The 19,070-nt window shown below is 50.7% G+C and overlaps 1 protein-coding gene across 4 annotated transcripts in view; it reads left to right on the forward strand.

The window, feature by feature from the left end:
* The window catches only part of IGDCC4 (immunoglobulin superfamily DCC subclass member 4), a 38,866-nt gene continuing 31,180 nt past the window's right edge, over positions 11,385-19,070 (forward strand). For all 4 annotated transcript variants that reach the window (XM_018053649.1, XM_018053652.1, XM_018053650.1 and 1 more), the window contains exon 1: positions 11,385-11,496. In XM_018053649.1, the coding sequence (XP_017909138.1) occupies positions 11,427-11,496 (70 nt within the window). In that variant the 5' untranslated portion in view covers positions 11,385-11,426. The remainder of the gene's footprint in view (positions 11,497-19,070) is intronic.

Here is a 19,070-nt window from a genome sequence, read left to right on the forward strand (position 1 = left end):
GTAAGACTGCAAAAGAAAATTCTCCCCAGATTTAAGCTTTTAAGACTCCTCTGAAATGTCATTGGAATTTCTATTCTTTGTCCCGCACTGAGGCTTTAGGTCTGGAGGAGTGGTACTTCTGAGCCGTGCTTGCAGGCACAATTGCCAGGGGAGCTTACAAAAAGGCAGATGTCTGAGTCTTTCCTGGGGTCAGTTACATCAACATGGTGCCGGGGGAGGGGGGAGGGGGAGGTCAGCCATATTTTAATAATTTTTGATAAGCTCCCTCGGTGATACTAATGTACAGCCAGAGTGATGTAGAACCTTTGAGACAGAGCAATGGAAGCCAGCATTCACGGAATGTCAGAGCCAGAACAGACTCTTAGAAATCATCTGGGATTTCCCTGGTGGTCCAGTGGTTAAGAATCCACTTGCCACTGCAGGGACACGGGTTTGATCCCTGGTCTGGGGAGATGCCACATGCGATGGAGCCACTAATCCTGTGTGCCACAACTACTGAGCCTGCGTGCCTTAGAGCCTGTGTGCCACAACGAGAGACGCCATCACAGTGAAAAGACCGCCTGCTGCAACTAGAGAAAGCCCAGGCACAGCAGTGAAGACCCAGCACAGCCAAAAATTTAAATAAGAAAATAAAATCAGTGACCCCTCCAATCATTCTAGAGATGAGGAACCTGAATCCCAGAGAGGACCACAGAGCCACATGGCTGTCAAGTGGCAGAGCCAGCGCCAAAAGTCAGGCCAACTCCCGGAGACACAGGCATGTGGAACGACAGAGGCGCAGAGCCAGTCGGCAACCGAACAGAGACCCTTGAATGCGGTCCCAGGACTCCTGCTAAATTTCCTAAAGTCTCAGATGTTATCATTTGCATGATCTTCATATCAGAAACATAAAACTAAATAAGAATACGTCTTAGAATCAAGGAAATAGGGAACTTGCCTGAAATCTGAGCTCCTCTGGGGACTGAGCTCATGCTGAGCTCAGAAAGCCTGAACTGGGTGGGTCTTGGATATGAATCTCCCTGAACTTGCCCAGAGAAAGAAGGGGGAGCATGAGAAAGACTAGCGTATCTGAAATCTGATAGACTTGTGTTTGAGTCCAGCAGTTGTGCTCTTGAGCAAGCCCTTGGCTTCTGTAACCTTGGACTCTACAGTGGGGTTCTAATACCTTCTTCACGGAGTTGCGGTGAGGTCAACGTGTTGGAAGTGATTTATGAAGTTCAAGTTGGCACTCCTGCCGTTGATCTGACCTCATCTCCTCCAAGGAGTGAAGGGCTGCCAAGGGGAGCAGTCTGCTTTCCAAGACCTGAGCTGTCAGACCCAAGCCCTGGGGAGAAGTTAGATGCTGGGTGGGGAAGGGAACATAAGTCAGCCCCAGAGATCTTGGGAGAAGACCAGGTTCCAGGACGAGTAAGGAAGGTGGGGACAGAAGCCTCCCATGGGGGTGACCAGGCTCTGCCTTGACCTCAGATACTTCTCATTGGCCTGACTGAAGGCTGATCTTCCGGAATTACACTTTAACTTGGATGAAGATATCATTAAGTGTAAGACCCTTGTTAGCATAACATGTTTTACCTGTGAGCAGCTGACACATTTCCCTCTGAATACCAGCTGCGTGCTAAGTTGCTTCAGTTATGTCTGGCTCTGCGACTGTATGGACTATAGCCCGCCAGGCTCCACTGTCCATGGAGGTTCTCCAGGCAACAATACTGGAGTGGGTTGCCACGTCCTTCTCCAGAGGATCTTCCTGACTCGGATCAAACCCATATCTCTTACGTCTCCTGCATTGGCACCTTGGTTCTTTACCGCTGGGCCACCACGGAAACCCTGAATATCAACTGCTAGCAATGGCACCCCACTCCAGTACTCTTGCCTGGAAAATCCCATGGACGGAGGAGCCTGGTAGGCTGCAGTCCATGGGGTCGCTAAGAGTTTGGCACTACTGAGCAACTTCACTTTCACTTTGCACTTTCATGCATTGGAGAAGGAAATGGCAACCCACTCCAGTATTCTTGCCTGGAGAATCCCAGGGACGGGGGAGCCTAGTAGGCTGCCATCTATGGGGTCGCACAGAGTCGGACACAACTGAAGCGACTTAGCAGCAGCAACACCTATATGGTGAGTGCCCCCCGCTTACACTATATTTCCTCATGACAGCGTCATGTTCAATTTGATCTTCATAGTAAGCTTAGTTATGCAGTATTAATACCCTCCACCCACCATGTTGCTTTTTTTTTTCTTCCTCCAAAGAAAGAAATGAGAGCTCAAGGAGGTTGTGTGCCTTGTCCAAGGTCACAGTGCAGAAGCAGAATGCTATTCCTGGCTTCACTCATCCTTGAGCAAGCAACATGAGTTGAGCAGCTGCCATGGCCTGGCTCATGCTGAAGGATTCAGGGATCTGGGAATGCTCAGAGGAGTCAGTCTACTCTCAAGGGTTCTCAATCCAGAAGTGGACATAGATGTATAAGCAAAAGAGGGTCAGTACAAAGAGAGATGTTGAGTGCTGAGTCTTGTGTGAGCCCCCCCACCCCCAGGAGGCAGGGAAGAACAGCAGTTAGAACAATGGGCTTTGACCTAGAGAGTCTGTCTTCCTGCCCCCCACCGAATCACTTCCTACTGTGTGACCATGGGCAAGTTACTTAACCTCTCTGTGCTTCAGCCACCTCTTCTATAACATCGAGTTATTAATGGCACTACTTCATGGAGTTGCTGTGAGCTTCAGTATGAAAAAAATGCATGCAGAATTCCTAGTATCTGACACACAGCACTCAACTGTGACTGTTTTCTCCGGGCAGTGGAAAAGAGGATGGTCAGGGCTTCCCAGTGGTTAAGAATCCACCTTGCCATACAGGGGACACTGGTTCAATCTCTGGTCTGGGAAGATCTCACATGCCTTGGAACAAATTAGCCTGTGCACCCTAGAGCCCAGGAGCTGCAACAAGAGAAGCCGCGACGACGAGAAGTCCCCGCTCCACAATGAAGAGGAGCCCCGGCTCACCACACCTAGAGAAAGCCCACACACAGCAGTGAAGGCCCAGAGCAGCCAAGAATAAATACATAAATAAAAATTTTTAAAAAAAGAAAAGAGGATGGTCAAGTGGGGCTGCACAGAGGAGGTGGCGTTTGGATTAGGTGTCAAGAAATGAGTTTCTCCAGGTGAGAGTAAGTCATTCTAAGCAAAGAATCCTTTCCTCACAGGCATGAAGTGGGTAAAGTTTGGGAGCAGGCACTTTGGAAGGCTGGAAGCTGAGTGTGGCCCCGGGAGGCTATGATAGGGAAGGGGAGTGCTGGGATGGGCTGTAAGGGCCTTGCACAGTGAGAGCCCTCGGGGTTGTGCATCTGGCCCCCGCCCCTCTCCTGCTGGTGGCCCCTCAACAGCTTTAGTTTGTCTGAGAGACCAGAAGAGAAGGTGGGTCATGAGCAGATATACTTAAACTTGACTGACTTACTTTTGCCCTTGCTGGGTCTTTGTTAGGCTGTGCAGAGAGTGTGGGCTACCCATGCGGAGAGTGAAGGCTACCCTTGTTTGCTGTGCATGGCTTCTCACTGCAGTGACTTCTCTCATCGCACAGCACGAGCTCTAGGTTGCGCAAGCTTTGGTAATTATGGCCCGTGGGCTCAATAGCTGCCGCTTCTAGGCTCTAGAGAACAGGCTCGACAGTTGTGGCGCACGGGCTTAGCTGCCCTGAGGCATGTTGGATCTTCGCAGGTCAGGGATGGAACCTGTGTCTCCTGCATTGCAGGCGGACTCTGCATTGGCAGGCAAACTCTTTACCACTGAGCCACCGGGTAAGCCCCTAAGACATATATACTTTAATGGGGAAAGTGAAGAGGAAAAAGGCTATTAGGTAGGACAGGACCTGGGGAGGACTCGGGCCCCCAGGGGCTGAAGGAGGCCACAGTATCCAGCATGGAGGGTGCAGCTTCCAAAGACGGGTGGACAGTGTGACCAGGATCACCTACCTTCAGTTCCGCAGAAGGCAGGGCTTGCATCCTGCCACAGTCAGTATATCCAGCGACAGGCGGAGCTTCCAGAGACCTCGGGAGAGAGCTGGTCTCAGCCCACCGTGTTGGGTGTACAGAGGTCCCACACAAGGGGACAGAAAGAGCCACTCCAAACCCAGGCCTGCAGGGGAAAGGTGGCCTTAGGCACAAGCAGGTGTCCAAGAGCAGTGATTCCAGCAGGAATTAGCTGCTGGGCTCAGCAAGGTGGTGTAGAAAGCTGTGGGGGAAGGATGGCTCAGGGCAGGAGGGCCACCATGTGAACAATACTTGTATCATCTCTTTTTTTAAGTTTTAACTCTATCATAGTTACATACCCACATAGCTTAAGGAGTCAAGATCTAAAATCTCTAAATAACATGTTTGTAATGTTACTTTGTGATTCTTTTTTCCAGTTTTACTTCATTATCTAGTGGTGTCCCACTACGAAAGATTAGAATTTAGCTGTTTTCCCTCCCATTTCCACCAACACACACACCGCTTACCCCCCTCCTCATCTTTTCAATAGAGCAGTTCTACTGCAGTTTTACTTAGATCAATATTCAGTGTTTACATCATTATAACTATGTAAAGGTACTCAGAGATGAGTCACGTATTGTAATAAACTGAATCATTTTCATTTATGCAGAACTTTGTTTTATCTATATAATTATCTTTTTTTTTAAGTGTATGTATCAGCTTCCCTGGTGGCTCAGTGGTAAAGAATCTGCCTGTCAGTGCAGGAGACGCAGATTCGATCCCTGGTCTGGGAAGATCCTACATGGCACGGAGCAACTAAGCCTATGAGCCACAACTACTGAGCCTGTGCTCTGGAGCCAAGGGGCGCAACTACTGAAGCCCACTCAGCTTACAGCCTGTGCCCTGCAGGAGAGGCCACTGCAATGAGAAGCCTGTTCACAGCAACCAGAGGGTAGCCTCTGCGCAGCGTAACTAAAGAGAAGTCCATGCAGCAACGAAGACCTAGCACCGCCAAAAATAAGTAAGGAACATGATTTTTTTAAATGGTAATTTTTTAAAAAGTGTATGTATTTATTACAGATTCAATCCCAAACTGGTCACCCTTTCCACTGATATTTTTTGTTTTAATTGCTAACATTTCCAATGTTTTTCTTTTTAAAGTACACTTTCATTGCCAATATCCAGCATTTCAGATATTTAATGAGTTTAATAGGTTTGGATTGGTGACATCTGGAAGGTAACCTTGAAGGAGCTGAGACTCAAGTCGAGTTTTACAGGATTGTATATGTTTTTCCATTATGGTAAACTATACATGACAAAATTCACCATTTCAGACATTTTAAGTGTACAGTTCAGTGGCATTCTGTACGTTCACACTGTTGTTCAACCATCACCACTATTTATCTTCAGAACTTTCTCATCTTCCTTAACGGATATATTTTTTCCTTAGTTACATTTACTATTTCTGTTTACAAAAATAATATGTGTTCAATGTAGACAATTTGGCAAAAAAAAAAAAAACACACACACACAGAAAAACACAAAGGAAAAATGAAAATATCCCGTAATTTCACAAATCTGTTAGCATCTGTTGATAAGAAAGAAATGAAAAGATATCTTAGGGTGAGAAGACCCACCCATCTCCCTGGCTCAGAGGATATGAGCAGAGGCGTCCTGTGGGAGATGGTTTCAAATGTGAAGAGTGAAGATATTCTAAACATATCTATCTTTAGTATCTTCCTCAAAAGGGGATGAATGAAAGAAGCAGAGAATGGTTCTAGTAGTGAACCCAACCCAGTAAAGACTCTAGCATGTGTTCTGGTTATCTGGTAATACATATCAAACCATCCCAAAATTAACGGTGCAAAACACCAACAACAACCATGTGTTACCATTACTATTTCTCACAGCGCTGGGGGTTAACTGGTCTCAGGATCTCCTATGTGGTGCGGTCCGTCAGACAGGAGCTCGGGGTGGACATGGGAAGGTTTCCTCACACCCTTGGCTCCTGGACTGGAACAACTGGGGCTCCTCCAGCATCTCCATCTCCATAAAGTCTCCCCACATGGACCCTCCAGCAGGGCAACTTCAGGGTGGCCAGACTTCCTGCCTGATGGCTCAGGGATCCAAAGGCACGTGTCGTCTGGAGAAAGCCAGGTGGGAGCTGCATTTTCTTGACACAGCTCAGAAGCCATGTACTACCACCTTCACCACATACAATTCAGTTCAGTTCAGTCGCTCAGTCGTGTCCGACTCTTTGTGACCCCGTGAATTGCAGCACTCCAGGCCTCCCTGTCCATCACCAACTCCCGGAGTTCACTCAGACTCGCGTCCATCGAGTCAGTGATGCCATCCAGCCATCTCATCCTCGATCGTCCCCTTCTTCTCCTGCCCCCAATCCCTCCCAGCATCAAAGTCTTTTCCAATGAGTCAACTCTTCGCATGAGGTGGCCAAAGTACTGGAGTTTCAGCTTTAGCATCATTCCTTCCAAAGAAATCCCAGGGCTGATCTCCTTCAGAATGGACTGGTTGGATCTCCTTGCAGTCCAAGGGACTCTCAAGAGTCTTCTCCAACACCACAGTTCAAAAGCATCAATTCTTCGGTGCTCAGCCTCCTTCACAGTCCAACTCTCACATCCATACATGACTCCTGGAAAAACTATAGCCTTGACTAGACGGACCTTAGTTGGCAAAGTAATGTCTCTGCTTTTGAATATACTATCTAGGTTGGTGATAACTTTTCTTCCAAGGAGTAAGCGTCTTTTAATTTCATGGCTGCAGTCACCATCTGCAGTGATTTTGGAGCCCAAAAAAATGAAGTCTGACACTGTTACCACATACAGTGCTTTAGAAATGAGTCACTAAGGTCCACTATATTCAAAGGCAGGGGAAGGAGATTACCTGAAGGGAGGGATGTCAAAGAACTGGTATAACTCTCCATACCTGTGGGTTCCATGTCTGCAGATTCAAAAAACCACAGACAAACATTAAAAAAAAAAAAAGTTCCAGAAAGATCCAAAAAACAAAACTTGAATTTTTCACCCATTGCCAACTATTCACGTAGCATTTACATTGCATTTAAAACTATTTATATAGCATTTATATTGTACTAGACATTACAAGTAATCTAGAAATGATTTAAAGTGTATGGTATGTTATATGTAGATTATATGCAAATCCTTCCCCACTTTATATAAGAGACTTGAGCATCCACGGACTTTGGTATCCATGGAGGGTTCTGGAACTAAGCCCCCACAGATACTGAGAGACAGGGATGACTGTATTTTAAAAATCACTACAGTCATCGATTCTGGTATTTGTTCTAGAACGATGTGAATGCCACAGAACCCCATTGCTGGTCCTACAGAGCAAGTGTTCCATAAATGATTAATTTAGGATCACAGAACCTACTGAGATCTTAGAGATTACGCCGGCAAATGCTTGCCAATGCTTTTTGCTGCTCAAATCCCTTTCACAGTAATACGCTCTCTTGACAGCTTCCTTAGTGATTTACAACTCTCGTCATTTTTGCATAGTAAATGACAAAAGAGTAACTTTTTTGAAGCATTGGCTTAAGAAGCATTCACTGGGCTCTTACTATATGCTGCACTCTGTGTTGGATCCCAGGAAAATAACAAGATATATATGGTTCCTGCCATAATGAACTTGTATGGCGGTAGAGCCAGACAACTTAATGAAGTATATTATAATAAACTGTGTTGGATGCACTGATGGAAGTACCAGCTCACAGAATAATTTCTCTGGTTCTGATCTCTCTGCTCAGATCAAAACAGTGTTTCCAAGACCTTAATATTTTTCACTTGGATGCCAGGCCATGAAAGCTCCTCACACTCAAGATGTTAAAAAACAAATTATCTCCTCTATACAGACCTTCCCTCTGTTCTCTTTATTTAATGACATTCCACCCAACTGGCCAAATTAATAGAAACTATGGTCTTCTAGCCTTTTCCCAGTCTCTAGTCCCCTACATTGACCTGTCCCCACAATGTTACCTCTGTCACAGACTGTCTCAAGAAAGTTATTTTAAGAAAAAAAAATTGTAACAGTATATTGTTAAGACAATTTTAAAGTACTTAAGTAAACTGATGATTAAAAAAACACTCTTCCCTATCAAAGAAGTGATGGGCGCTAGTTTTAAATTAATTGCAAAAACGTATGCTCTGTCAACAAACAAGATGATATATAAAATTGGGGGACCACATGTACATTGAAATTTAATCATATGTTATAGGATCACAGATAAATATTGCCTTTATTTGGTGATTGCATTTTGTGCTAAAGTGAAAAAAACAAATTTTGAGTTTTATTTCTGAAATGTGAAAGAAAAGATTTTAGGATCTATTGGGAAGTACCTCTCCACAAATAACACAGATAAAATCCATGTGCCATTTCTCGTGCCCTCATGCAATAGTGCATTTCCTCCCCGACCATGGCTGTTCCTCCCCTACCAAGGCTGTAGCCTCCTTAAACTGTCAAGACCTAGGTCAAACATTCACAACAATTAACAATTCTGTGAAGGCTTTTTCCTCAACTACTCCCCAGCCTCCCACCACACACGGTTAGTCCCTCCTCATATTCCAATTCTCCCAGCCACCCCATGCCATTTAGGACACAGCTATCTCCGTGGGCAGTGACTTGTATCTTATCCTGGCCCCATGGCATCTACACGGTGTCCGATACTGGTTCACTGCTTAGAATTCAGCAGTGAACCCAGCCCGCAAAAATCCTTGTCCTCACAAAGCCCACATTCTGGTTGGGAGGACAGATTATAAATGAAATCAGTAAAACAGAGGATGTTAGAGGGGCTTCCGAAATGGGTCAGGGATAAAGTATCTGCCTGCAATACAGGAGATGCAGGGCATGGAGATAAGATCCCTGGAGGAGGGCATGACAACCCACTCCAGTATTCTTATCTGGAGAATCCCATGAACAGAGGAGCCTGGTGGGCTACAGTCCATAGGATCACAAAGAGTCAGACACAACTGAAGCAACTTAGCACATACAGGGCATGTTAGAAAAATAGGGGACACAGGCAGAGTGGGGGGCTTGTGAGGATATGAGATGTGGGGGACAGAGCTCCAGACCTGCACCAGCTGAGTAAAGGTCTAGAGGCTGGGGGTGGGGGTGGGGTGGGGACTGGCTGCAATCAAGTTACAGCAAGGAGGCGGTTCGACTGGAGAGGCAGTGAGCTAGGGGGATGGCAGGAGGAAAGGTCAGAGAGGTAGGACAGCCTTCCAAATCAGATAGGCTTTCCTGTCATATATATGAAGGACTCCAGCTTTTGCTCTGAGCTAGGAGGCACTGGTGGGTTTTGAGCAGAGAAGCGACATGATCTCATCCCCATTATAATAAGATCACTCTGGATGCTATACTGAGAAAAGACTGAAGGGGGACAAGGACAGAAACAAGTGAGAGGGCTATTGTGACAATTTAGTGAGAGATGATGGTGCTTGGCTGAAGGTAGTAGCAGGAAACTGAAGTGTGAAAGATGGGATAGCAAGGAGTCAAGGATGGCTCCAAGGCTTTTGACCTGAGCATCAGGAATGATGAAGCCGCTAGGAACTGAGATGGGGAGACTGGGGAAGAAGCAGATTTAATAGGGAAGGTCAGAGCTCAGTTTCAAGCATGTTAAATTTGTTGCTGTTGTTGTTTTAATCCTTGCAGTTTATGGGGATCTTAGTCCCCCTCACCAGGGATTGGATCTGTGCTCCTGGCAGTGAAAGCCACTAGACCACTAACCACTAGACCACCAGGGAATTCCCTGGACACGTTACAGGTGAGATGCGCATTGGCCAATGGAAATGTTGAGCAGGTAGCTGGATACACAAGTCTGAAGTTCAAGGGAGATGGTGCAGGCTGAGATATAAATGTAGGCATCTTCAGCATAAAGATTTAATTTACAGCTTTGATGACCAAATGAGATCACTAAGAGAAACAAGTAGGAGGGATGGGCTAAGTCAAATGCTACTGATGCACTTGGCAATGAATGAATAAATGCTAAATTCCACTGGACCTGCAAAGTGCTGGTCATTATTAAGGGTTAATTAGCAACAGATGGGTATGGTACACACTGGGTACAGAGACAAAATAGCTCTAAGTCATGGAGACAGAGGAGATGAAGAACCATGGTATCTTGGTCTTAGGAATGACCTTAAATAGGTCATTCTGTCTGTACTTCACTCCCTACCCTAGCCTGACCACTGAATCCCTGTCTCTAGAGAAAGAAGTGTTCGGGATACTAAGACAACCAGTCTAGCTAGGACACAGAAAGCACAGTTGAAATTGTGAGTGGGAAATGACCCTCTGGAGTCAGAAAACCAGAGTTCAGGTCTTGTATCTGCTACTCTCTGGCCTCGTTTCCTTAGGCAAGTCACTTTGCCTCCTCTAGCCTCAGTTTCCCTACATGTAACATGAGAGCAATCAAACCTTCCTCGTCTCTCCCAGGGCTGCAGAGAGGTCCAGGTATGGCAGTGCTCGGATGTTCATGGGTGCTGAGTCACCTCAGTTGGGTCCAGCTCTTAGTGATCCTGTGGACTGCAGCCCACCAGGCTCCTCTGTCCATGGGATTCTCCAGGCAAGAAAACTGGAGTGGGTTGCCATGCCCTCCTCCCAGGTATCTTCCTGACCCAGGGCTTGAACCGGCATCTCTTGCACTGCAGGCGCATTCTTTACCCACTGAGCCACCCGGGAAGCCTGAGCCAGTGCTTGGAGTAGAGTAAATGCCCTGCTGGGGCTGGTTATTCCAAGACCAAAAGAAGGTCAACAGAAGCCATCAGTGTGTTATGGCAGTGGAAGTGGAGATGAGGAGGGAACCGCGTGTCCCCAGAGGGTCTGTCGGTGGAGAAGCTAAGGAGGATTCAGGCCAGGACCTGGGCTGGAATGGACTGGCTCAAACAGCAAGATGGGGTTATCAGGACAGAAACCAAGGCCTTGAATCTGCCTCCACTGAGCCTGGAACCCAGACGTTGGAGACCCTGAGGCAGCTGCAGAGAAAAGGAATAGAGACATCGAGGCAGAAAGAGATCCTGAGACAGAGAGGAAGAGACAAACAGCCCCAGAAACCAACTGCCCAAATGGGGGTGCCCATGGCAAGCCAGAGCCAGCGAGGCACACGCGCGCAGACCCCAGCAGGGCGGAGCACCCGCGAGGCGCAGGTCACAGCACGGGGCCAGGGTCCCTGGCGGGGCTCGACCGGCCGCGCTCGCCTGGCGCCCCCGCCTGGGCGGCTCGCCCAAGATGGCGATGGAGGGGCGGGCGAGGCGGCAGCAGCCCCGGCCCCCGCGCCGGCCCCCGCTCAGGCCCGGGCCCCCGAGGCCGCGCCCCCGCCCGCGGCGCCGCGCCTCCCCGGGCCACTGACGCCCGGCGCGCCCTCCCCCAGCGGCGGCGGCGGCGGCGGCGGCGGCCGAGGCGCGGGGAGGCGGCGGCGGCGGCAGCCCGGGCCCGGCCCCATGTCGCGGGGGGACGCTGGCCGCGGCAGCGGGCTCATCGCGCTGACCTTCTGCCTGCTGACCGCGCGCGGTAAGGGTGGGCGCCCAGGCAGCGGCGGGAGCGCCTGCGGGGTGACTGCGTCCCGGGCTGCGTGGGGCTGCGGGGCCGCCGCGCCCGGAGTCCCGAGCGAATAGGGACCGTGGGGCGCCGGGTACGCGCCCTGGTGCCGGTGATGCCTGCGCTCCGGGGTCCGCGAGCCTCGGCGGGTGGCGTTCGCGGCGCGTACTTGTCCATAGGGGGTGTGTATGTCCTTGGTTTGTGCAGTCCGGAGTGAGTGTACGAGTGTGTGTGTGTGTGTGTGTGTGTGTGTGCGCGCGCGCGCGCGCGCGCAGAGGGTGGGGAGGGGGCTTCTGCCTGGCGCACAGGTCCGCAGTGCGTGGCCGATCGCTGCGTGGCATCGCGGGCAGTGGCTGCGGTGCCGGTGGTTTGTGCGGGGCGGGTACTGCCTTGTACGCGCGCGTTTCCTGGTTGGGAGTGTGAAAGAGGAGGGTTGTGTGTTGAGATTGTGTGTAATTGTGTTCATGGCACTGAGCTAATATTTGGCCTTGGCTTTTGGGGAGTGTCTTTGCCCTTGGTGGGGGGACAGGAGTAGGAGATTCCGGATTGACTGGGGTTAGTTGTGATAAAATACTCAACTTTGTCCAGTGGGTGTGTCCCTGAGGCTGGTTGTGGGGAGAGTGGGGGACTGTTGCCTCCCCCCAAAACCCGAGGCCCGGAGTGGGCTGGGGGAGGGGGCAGGAATCAGTTGCTTTCGTGGACGAGTCCAGTACTCGCTGTCGGGCTGGGACGCGTGTCACTTCTGCCCCACCCCCCAGGGACACATCTGAAAAGCGTTGACGAGGTCAGCAAGGCCCCCTCCAGCCCCCCAGCACAGTGCGCATTGGGGGTAGGTAACTCTCCAGAGTTGTCCTAGCTGGAGAAAGGGCTGGGGATGGGGTGACGGAGTCCCAAGTGTCTGTGCTTAAGGGAGCCTTTTTCCACCCCGGCCCGCTCCCTTTCGGCCCTGTGTGCGTTTGGGGGGCGGCCCAGGGGGAAGGTGGTTGGGAGCGCTGGGGAGGGGGATGGGCTGCCCGCTTTGTTCGCCTAGTCCTTGCCTTCCCTGCTTAGCGGGGAGCTGAGGATGTGTCCGGGGCTAGTCGGGGAGGGACTTGGCGGTGGGGGTGGGGAGGGGGATTTCTCTCCAGCTGCTGCGGCTTTCCAGAGAGACTCAGCCAGGCCACGTGGGAGGGAGGCAAGGACGGCGGAGGGGGGAAAGAGCCTCCGCCTGGCCCGCCCCGGCCCTTCTCCAGGAAACCCAAACAGCGGGTGGGAAAGTATCAGGAACTACTCGGACCCCCTAGCTCCCTACAAAGACACGCCCCTTTTCAGACTCGAGTGCGGACCCGGCAGGAGGCCGCCTGGGGGCAGGGTCCCGGCCTCTGGGCCGGGGTAGTGGGGGGTCTGGGGTTGTCAGGTGGGGTGCGGGGAAGTGCCAGAGAGGCTTCTGTGCTTCTGGAGGCCTAGGGATTAACGAAGAGTTGTACCCACCCTCTTCTCAGAGCTCCAGACCGGGGTCGGGATCTTCCAGCCAGGCGGAGTCAGGGCTGGGAACTGCGCTCAATCGAGCTTTATGGAGTAGCGGTGGGGCCTCCCGCCAGGGGCTCAGTTTGCCTCGGAGACCTGGCCTCGCCGGACTCCGAGTGCACAAGGCCGAGCTGGGGCTCCCTTGGCAGCAGTGTGCTTGGCTGAAGCTACTGCGCTGCTGGTCCTCAGTGCTAAATCCTTTGAGTGTGCAAATCTTCTCAGTCCTGGGGACACTCCCCAGGCTAGAGTTCTGACTACCCAGCCCCATCTGGATGGAGGTCATTTATTCAACAAATATTTACTGAGTACTCGTTTTGGCTAGCATGTGACCGGTGCCTGGATATAGTAAATAAGGAGGAGACTGACAGGTAGTCAGCAAAGGCTTCCTTCGGGAAGTAGTGAAGACTAGAGCTCTGTGCAGAGGGTCAGTTAGCACGGCAGGAGAGCGATGGTGGGGAGAGTTTTGCAGAGAGAACTGCAGGTGCAAACGCTCAGAAGTGACTTTCTTTGGACTATCGAATGAAACTAAATATGGCTGGAGTTTAGAGTGCAAGGCATGAGGGTGGGGCAGGTTAAGGAAGAATGGGCCAGGGGCCACAGAGTGTCAAAAAGAGAAGGCTGAAAATGGAGCTGGATCCAGCTCATGAAGGGGCTTATAAGCCCCACCAGGGTTTCTGGCCTGAGAGACCAAATGAGTCCTTGGGTTTTGTTTTTTGTTTTTCTTTTGAAATATTTGCTTATTTTTGTCTGCTCTGGGTCTTCGTTGCTGCTTGTGGGCTTTCTCTAGTGCCGGAGATTGGGGGCCCTTCCCTAGTTGTGTCTGGGCTTCTCAGTGCCGGGGCTGCTCTTGTGGAGCACAGGCTTTACGCATGCAGGCTCAGTAGTTGCAGCTTGCTGGCTCCAGAGCATAGGCTCAGTAGTTGTGGCTCAGGAGCTTAGTTGCCCCTTTGGCATGTGGGATCTTTCTGGACCAGGGATCGAAATGGTGTCCCCTGCATTGCAGGGCGGATTCTTAACCACCAGAGCACCAGGGAAACCCTGGAGGGTTTTGAGATCTGTTTTGCATCAGCTCACTCTAACCAAGGCAGAGAATGACTCCATGGGATGGAGGCAGGAAGCTGCTACTTCTTGGGAGGCTGTGGTAGTAATCCAGAAGAGAGGGTGGTGGTAACTAAAGAGGTGGCAATTGGAATGGCCAAGTAGCTGGATTCTAGAGATATTTAGGAAGTAGAATTAGCATGATAGTTTCAGGGAGTTTGTAGAGAGTGAGGGGGTGAGAAGTAAAAAAATAATAGACACTTCGGCCACCTTGACATGTTGGAGTCAAGACTGTGACTGCCTGTCTCCCCAGCGCACTTCTGGTCAGGGGTTGGGAGCTGGGGAAATGTTGATGTGAATGGGATCCTACCTGGGAGTGGTGGTGGGATGCCCAGTGCTCTGTTTTCACCACAAGCGAGAAGCGGGGCTCTCCCTTACACCCAAGCAGAATTTAAGGGGTGGTGATGCAAGAGGTCAGTAGAAGGAGGGCTCTAAGAATAGGTGAGCTGCTTTCTTCTCACCAGGAAACTCCCACCTCTCATCCCTTTCTCAGCCGAGAGGCTCGAAGGCCAACCTCCATCAGTTGGAGTGTTGGGGTGGCCCTTTCTGACCTCATCTTGGGGGTTAGGAACTAGGTCAAACACAATCTCTATTTTTTTTTTCAAGATTTTTCAATTTTGATGTGGACCATTTTCTAAAAATGTCTTTATTGAGTTTGTTACAGTATTGTTTCTGTTCTGTGTTTGGGCTTTTTGGCCAAGAGGCATGTGGAATCTTAGCTCCCATACCACTGATGTTGGAACGGGACATCTTAACCACTGGACCGCCAGCAAGTCCCAGACAATCTCTATTAATAGTGAATCTAAACAATCCAGTTAAACCTTCATTGATCTTGTATGTATTTTCATGGCTCAGTTAATTGTAAGTTTCAAGTTGATTCATCTCACAATGAGTCTTCAAAGGTCAGCACTAAGGAAAACTTAGAAATAATTTTAGCGTGAACTAATTTTGCAGATGAGAAAACTGAGTGACTTCCCAGAGTTACATGGATGGAGACTGAACTGGGACTGTAACCAATCTCCTGGCTATTGGAGTAGCCATGCCTTCCCGGGATTCGGTACACATTAACCGGAGTTCAGTCTCTCTTCACCCCTCCCCCTCACATGAGAAGTTATCAACAACTTGGGGTTTAGCCCCCTCACTTCGTGTGTCTGGGCCTGGGCCCTGGAATCCACTCTTCCTCACCCACCCCCACCCACTGCCTCCTGTTCTGCCTCCACTCTTTGTGAGATACAGGAACCAGACTCAACACAGAATTCCAGATGCAGAACAGATGTTATTGCCAAGCAGGCCTAGGGGCTCCCAGCTCCCTGGGTCACAGGGGAGGAAGAGAAAGAGTGGCTCTGATGGGGGAGGACCCCAGCTCCAGCCTGGTCAGAGACGGGGGATGGCAGCTGGGGGGAGAGAAGAAAACCAGAGAGGATGATCTGGGCCTGACATGCCAAGAAATGGAATCCTTGTGCTTGGGGCTGGCTGGGCTGCCAGGTCCTACTGCCTCACTGCTGAGGCATCTTCTGGATTTGAGGGGCTGTGGGGTCCCTGGGGTTGGGAAGCAGAGGCTCAGGAAGCCGTCTCTCAGGTGCAAACCTGAACACGCAAGCTGGTGCAGAGTGAAGACTTCCAGATGGCTTCGTAAGGGGCTCACTTACCTTGCACGTAGCTTGGAGCTCTGGCAAATGAATGGAGCATGGGAGAGACAAAGGTGGGCACTCAAGCAAGGTAATTTTAAACGGACCTTCCATATAGCAGCAGAGGTGAGGTAATGAGCTCCCCAGTCCTGGTAATGTTTAAGTACAGAATTTCTTTGAATGTGAGTTTGCTGTTCTGTCTCAGGGCTTTTTTTTTTTTTTTTTTTTTTTTTGTGGCTGCACCGGACAGCTTGCACGATCTTAAGCCCTTAGTTCCTTGGTGAGGGATGAAACTCTGGCCCGCGGCAGTGAACGCAGAGAGTCCTAACCACCGGACCGCCAGGGAATCCCTGCCTTGGTGCATTTTCAGCATTTTGTTGAATCTCTCATAGGTGCCACATACTATGCTAGGCATTTCCCCACATGTATTATGCAGATAATTCCCAGCCCTGAAGGGAGTTCCTATGATTTTTCCAGATAAGGAAATGGATGTTTGGAAAAGCACAAGGGGCTCTGTGTCTTGTCCTTTTGCACGTGTCTCTGCCTGTTCTCTCATCTGTTCAACGCTGACCAGGACGATAACCTCAAACTTGCCTCACTGGGGAGATAGGCAAGTCAGAAATCTGCTTGCTAACTGCCATTGCCCAGGTACCCAGGGTCCTATGGGGCACAAAAAGGAGTGGCCTCGAAGTCAGACCCCGGGATGGCACAGCTACTGAGGGAGGACGGAGCAGCAGTGCTTTCAGAGAACAGGAAGTGGTTTGGTCCGGTGGGGGCTCCGCGTGACAGGAAACAGGAGGTAGGCCAGTCAAGCGAGGGTGGCTTTGCTGTCAAGCCTGCTGGGGCCGAGCCTGACTCCGCAGGATCACAGATGAAGGGAATGCTGTCTTCCTTGCTTCCCAGACAACCGCCCCAAGCTCTCCTTCCAGCTGTTGTGGGAGGGGCTTAGCGTGTGGTGTGGGAGGTGGCCAAGGTGGGGGAGTGGGGAAGGAGGTTTCTGAAAGAAACTGGCTTGTGTCTCCTGGGAAAGAGAGTGGTATTGGTGTCATGGAGAATTGCCCTTGTAGACTGAAAACAAGTTATAAATCTGTTGGGCCCTGAAATTCAAAAATGACAAGGCAGTGATGTTTGTGGCAAGTTCTTGCCTTAACAAAGGTGGCATCTCAGCTTTGCCCCCTTCTTCCCCCCACTCCCTCATTCTCTTTTCTGAGAGTTCACTGAGGAACAGAACCCTGGCTTATGCCAGGCCCCCACAAATCCTGCAGAACAGCACTGAGCTGGCCCCAGGGCTCAGCAGCGAATCTCCTTTCTGTCTGGGTCCTAATTGGCCTCATAAAATCTAATTTATCCTGCAGGTGGGTAAGATAATGCCAGAAAAAGGAGACTGAGAGATGATCCTGGGGCTCCTGAGCATAGAAGCTCTGTATCTCCAGCAGGGTCCCCCCTCCCCACCTGGGAGAGTGAGGAGAAGGGCTTGTGGGAGAGGGAGACCCCCTCGAGGAAGAAAGCTGGCCAAGCAAGTGTCCACTTTGTCCGCCCTGGCCTGAGAGGGAGGGCTGAGAAGTGCTCATGGGAGGGGCTGGGGGCAGTGGGAAGGGGGGAGTCATGAAACCACTGGGCAAACACGGCCCACTTTATGCAAAAAGATTTGGTGGTGTAGGAGCCACATTTACATGAAAACAAACACTGCTGTGTAACAGAATAGGATGCAAAATAGGCCAGAGGTTTCAAAATAAAAGCATTTCAGGTGGTCAGTAAGCCTCCTGAGTCTGATCTCCTCTACTGCTGGGAGAATTTTGGTGAAAACAAGAACTGTGGCCGCTTTTCATTTTAAAACTAGGGAAACGGAACCAGAAAGGAAGAGAATGGACCCAAAGTCATACAATACCCGATGCACCTAGGACTCTGACTCTAGGCCAAGGCTGGTCCCACCACATCCCATGGTCTGTCTTAGGAAGGATGGGTAGGGGACCTCTGAGTGGCTGCATGCTGTGAGACCCGGGGGGGGGGGGGGGGGGGGTGGGGGGGTGGGGTGGGAAACCTTCCTTGGTGGGAACAGGCAGCTTCATGGAAGGATGTGGCACCTGAGCTGAGCCCCTAAGGATGCGCATGTCCTAGGCACAGAAGTTGGGCCCTGAGGCAGAGAGAACCTCCTCTTATTCAGAAGCAGCTCTCTCCTCGATGCTGGGATGTCCAAGAAGGGCAGTTTCCCCAGACTATCTCCCAGAGAGGCGAGACCCTCCCCTGTTGGGCCTCAGTTTCCCCGTCTATCTGCACATATTTTCATTAACGTGAGCTGACCTGGACTCCTGGCACAGCCCTGTACCCGCTGGGGACCCCGAGTTCTCCCCACATCTACATCCCTGTTGGTTTCCACTGCCGCCTGGTCTTGCTGGGTGCTGAGCTCCTCTGAGCCGGGGCAGCCAGACATCTGCTGATCCATGAATATTCAGGAAGGAATTGGAGCCTTCTCTGGACTCTCCAGCCAGCCACGGCCCCTCTGGCCGCCATCCTGCCCTTCCGAGCCCAGGCTGCTGACAGACCCAGCAGCTGCTCGGGGGCCCCAACTGTTCACATTGTTTGTTCACCACGGCGGGGGATTTTCCAAGCCTCCGACATGCTTTGGGGGGCAGGGAGGCTGCCAGAGGGCTCAGGGATTCGAGTCATGTGGGGCTTTTCTTCCCTGAAACTCAAACCGACTGCTCGGTGGCGGCTGGAATGGGGCATTTGGAAGCCGCTGGGCTGACAGCCCAGGCTGGCCTTGCCCCCACCGCGTTTGCATCAGAATCTAGGGGCTCAGATAGACAAGGAACTGGGTGTTGAGAATAGTGATTTGCATTTGTACATCCCCTTCCAGTTTATGAAGTCAAAGTATTAGTCGTTCAGCCGTGTCCAACTCTTTGCAACCCCATGGACTGTAGCCCACCAGTCTCCTCTGTCCCTGATATTCTCCAGGCAAGAATACTGGAGTGGGCTGCCATTACCTTCTCCAGGGATCATCCCAACCCAGGGATCGAACCTGGGTTTCCTGCACTGCATCTGAGCCACCAGTGAGACCTCCAGTTTATGAAGTGCCTCTAAAGAATGAGTTCCCATTCCTTGATTGATGCCTGTCAGGTTTTGAACTGGAGCCCTGCCCTCCATCATCTGGTGTAATCCTCACAGGCTCCATAGTATCACCTTCATTTTACAGATGTGGAAACAGGCCCGGAGAGGTGAAGTGGCTTGTCACATAGCTGGTAGATGGAACAGCATGGTTGGAAGCTTGATCTTCTGCCCCAGGATCAGGTGCTCTTTGTGGCTTCCTTCCCCAGT

The sequence above is a fragment of the Capra hircus genome, chromosome 10, assembly GCF_001704415.2.
Source record: "Capra hircus breed San Clemente chromosome 10, ASM170441v1, whole genome shotgun sequence".
Classification (NCBI taxonomy): domain Eukaryota; kingdom Metazoa; phylum Chordata; class Mammalia; order Artiodactyla; family Bovidae; genus Capra; species Capra hircus.